We start from the raw sequence: 2,954 nt of genomic DNA on the forward strand, positions 1-2,954 counted from the left end.
GTCCCGACAGATTTTGCTATTTCATCGATGACGCCGATGACCTGCAGTGGGCCCTTCTCCGGGGCTACGCTCCCGTTGCACTCGGGCATGGTGGATGCTGCTGGGACTTCTTCTGTCATGCTTAGAGCCGCGCCGCACCGCGCCGCCGACCGGGGCCGTGCAGCGCCGGGGGCCCCGCCCCTGCACCCCGGGGTGGGGAGTGCTGCACCTCACCCCTTCTCCCCCCCGGGGGGTTTCGGTCCCCTGCGCAAACGGTCAACGCGCGTCTCCGCTCCTGCGGGTGCTGCGGCGGAGCCGGGACGGCGGTGGCACCATCAGATGTGCCGAGGGCTTGCCAGCGGGCTCTGGCCACGGGGCGATCCAATCAGCACCTCCCTTGTTGCTGAGCCTCGTCCCGTTGCATAATTAAATGCACCATTTTAATTTACATAAACAAACAATCTGAAGCAAGGAAGCTTTTGTGCTGGCGTGGAGCGCGGGTCGTTCAGCATGTCAGCTCCGCGGTAATAAACAGAGATTTTGTCCTCTGGGCACAATGGCTCTTTGTGTCTCCGCCTGGTCACAGGGACGGCGATTGTTCTGACCCCTAATCCCCGGAGGGTGACCACCTTCCTTCCATAGCGCTGCCGCCACCTAACCCGCTTAACATTCCCCATCGGGTTTGTGTGCCGATAAACCGCGCCGTGCCGCTGGCCGGACAATGAAGGCATTCTGCACTTGTCGGGGGACCAACGGGCTGGTTGGGAGGGCACATGCCCCGCACACGGCCGTGCGTGTTGCGCAGCCATTCCCCGCGCAGTGACACGCACCGCCAGGGCTCAGCCCCCGGGGACAGGACTGGAAGGGGAAAAGCAGAAGCACGAGCCAAAGTGATGTTCTGTGACGAGGTGTGAGCCGAGGGAGAGGTGGGGCAGCGGAAACTCTCTTTAAAGGAATATAAAAGGGGCAAGGTATGGGCTTAGCACTTACATCCGCAGTTACTGGTCAGACCTAAGGCCAGCAGGGGCGAGAGGGGAAGGTTTTACAGAGGGAAGCGGGAGGATTGCCCCGGCAGCACCATGGCATTCTCTCACCGAAGTTGAACTCGTCTCAACTCAGGTTTACGTAAGAGTGTAATCTCCTGCTGTGAATGACTTTTTGTGTTCGCACAATACAACGTTTTTGACATCTTTGGGCTTTAGGATTTGGAAATCCTCTTGTCGAGTTCAGACCTTGATTAGAAATGGACCCCAAAGCCTTCCCCCTGGTTTTCTTCATCTGAATTTGCATTTTTTAATCAACAGCTTTTAATCATTGTCATGAAAATTAGTTTGGAGCAATTGATTTATTAAATCAACGTTTTGCTGGAAAAATTCGTCCAAGACGACTGGATGATAAGGTTTGACAGCTAGTTGACAACAGGCAGCAGTAGGTGCCCTCAGGAGAGGCTGGGTACCCGGCACGGGCTGACGGCTGGAGAGGGGAATCACAGAATCATAGAATGGTTTGGGTTGGAAGGGCCCTTGAAGCCCATCCAGTCCCACCCCCTGCCCTGGGCAGGGACACCTCCCACCAGCCCAGGTTGCTCCAAGCCCCGTCCAACCTGGCCTTGAACACCTCCAGGGATGGGGCAGCCACAGCTTCTCGGGGCAACCTGCCCCGGGGGATCACCACCCGCACAGGCAAGGATTTCTTCCTGATACCTCATCTAAATCTCCCTTCTTCCAGTTTGAAGCCGTTCCCCCTCATCCTATCACTACATGTCCTTGTAAAAAGTCCTTCCCAGCTCTCCTGGAGCCCCTTTAGGGACTGGAAGGTTACTTTCTATTCTTATCAAGCTATTTCCATATTCCTGAGATAATCCAAAGGGCCCTGCAGGTGATTTCTCGTTCAACCGGTCCTGTCCCCAGGGTTTCCCTTGGTGTGGAAACACCAGGACAAAGGTTTCACAGCCGGGACTTGCCTGAGCATCCCTGCTGTGCCGTCAGCCTGGGGCTGTGCTGCCCAGCGCACCTGGGAGAGCTGCGGGCGACAGAGGCAGCACCGACCTGGGAACACCGGCCCAGATGCAGCCAGACACCCGCACTGCCCGTCCGCGCCGTCACCTCGCTCTGTGCACAAGAGCCATGGGGATGTCCCGCTCCGGCCCTGCACGGGCCAGTCCGGCTCATCACTGACCCGGCAGCGGGCACCAGGGCGGAGCGGGGATGTGGCCACGGCCACCCTGGGATGCGCACTGCAGCCCTCTCGGTGCAGCCGGCACGAATCCCGCACCGGGGCTCGAGCGTGGGGCCAGCTCCCGGCCAGGCTTCATGTTGGAAATAACCCAAAGCTGAAAATGGGGCACCAGGCTTGGCAAGCGTGAGCCCCGCTGAGCCAGGAGCCGTGTCAGCTCCCCCGGGGATGGGGACAGGTCCTGTCCCCCCCTCCCCAGGGACCTGCCTGCCTGACCTAGAATCATAGAATTGTCTAGGCTGGAAGGGACCATTGAGTCACTGAGTCCAACCATCAACCTGACACTGCTCACACAGTGTCACAACCACCACTAACCCATGTCCCTCGGCATCGCGTCTGCCCGGCTCTTAAACACCTCCAGGGATGGCGATGACCTCCTGATTGCAAAAAGATATTGAAACAATTTTTGGTATTTCCTGGTGCTATCTATTGGTTATGCAACTGATTCTTGACAGTTCACATTTTCCCCAAATAAGCGCCTTGTGGTCGAAGCACGATTTGCATGAATCTATTACAAACCATTTTCCGTGCGACCTTTAGCACAGGAAGTTTCCGTTGGAGCTGTCCTTTGCTAAAATTTCACAAATTGCACGTGGGATTTCAGAGGCGCCCAGGCACAGCAGGGGTTTCAGAGTCAGCAAGGTCACTCCTCAGAGCCACAGCAATTCCCGTTCATCCCAGAAACAGGACGAGGCCGCCGGGGCAGGGGGGCTGCGGGGGGTTTGCAGGGGGTTTGCAGG

General features: G+C 57.5%; 1 protein-coding gene across 1 annotated transcript in view; it reads right to left on the reverse strand.

The window, feature by feature from the left end:
- The window catches only part of ERMN (ermin, ERM-like protein), a 3,424-nt gene extending 3,305 nt beyond the window's left edge, over positions 1–119 (reverse strand). The window contains exon 1 of the mRNA XM_009885476.1: positions 9–119. Within this exon, the coding sequence (XP_009883778.1) occupies positions 9–119 (111 nt within the window). The remainder of the gene's footprint in view (positions 1–8) is intronic.
- Positions 120–2,954: the final 2,835 nt, after the last annotated feature.

The sequence above is a fragment of the Charadrius vociferus genome, unplaced genomic scaffold, assembly GCF_000708025.1.
Source record: "Charadrius vociferus isolate BGI_N301 unplaced genomic scaffold, ASM70802v2 scaffold404, whole genome shotgun sequence".
NCBI lineage: Eukaryota > Metazoa > Chordata > Aves > Charadriiformes > Charadriidae > Charadrius > Charadrius vociferus.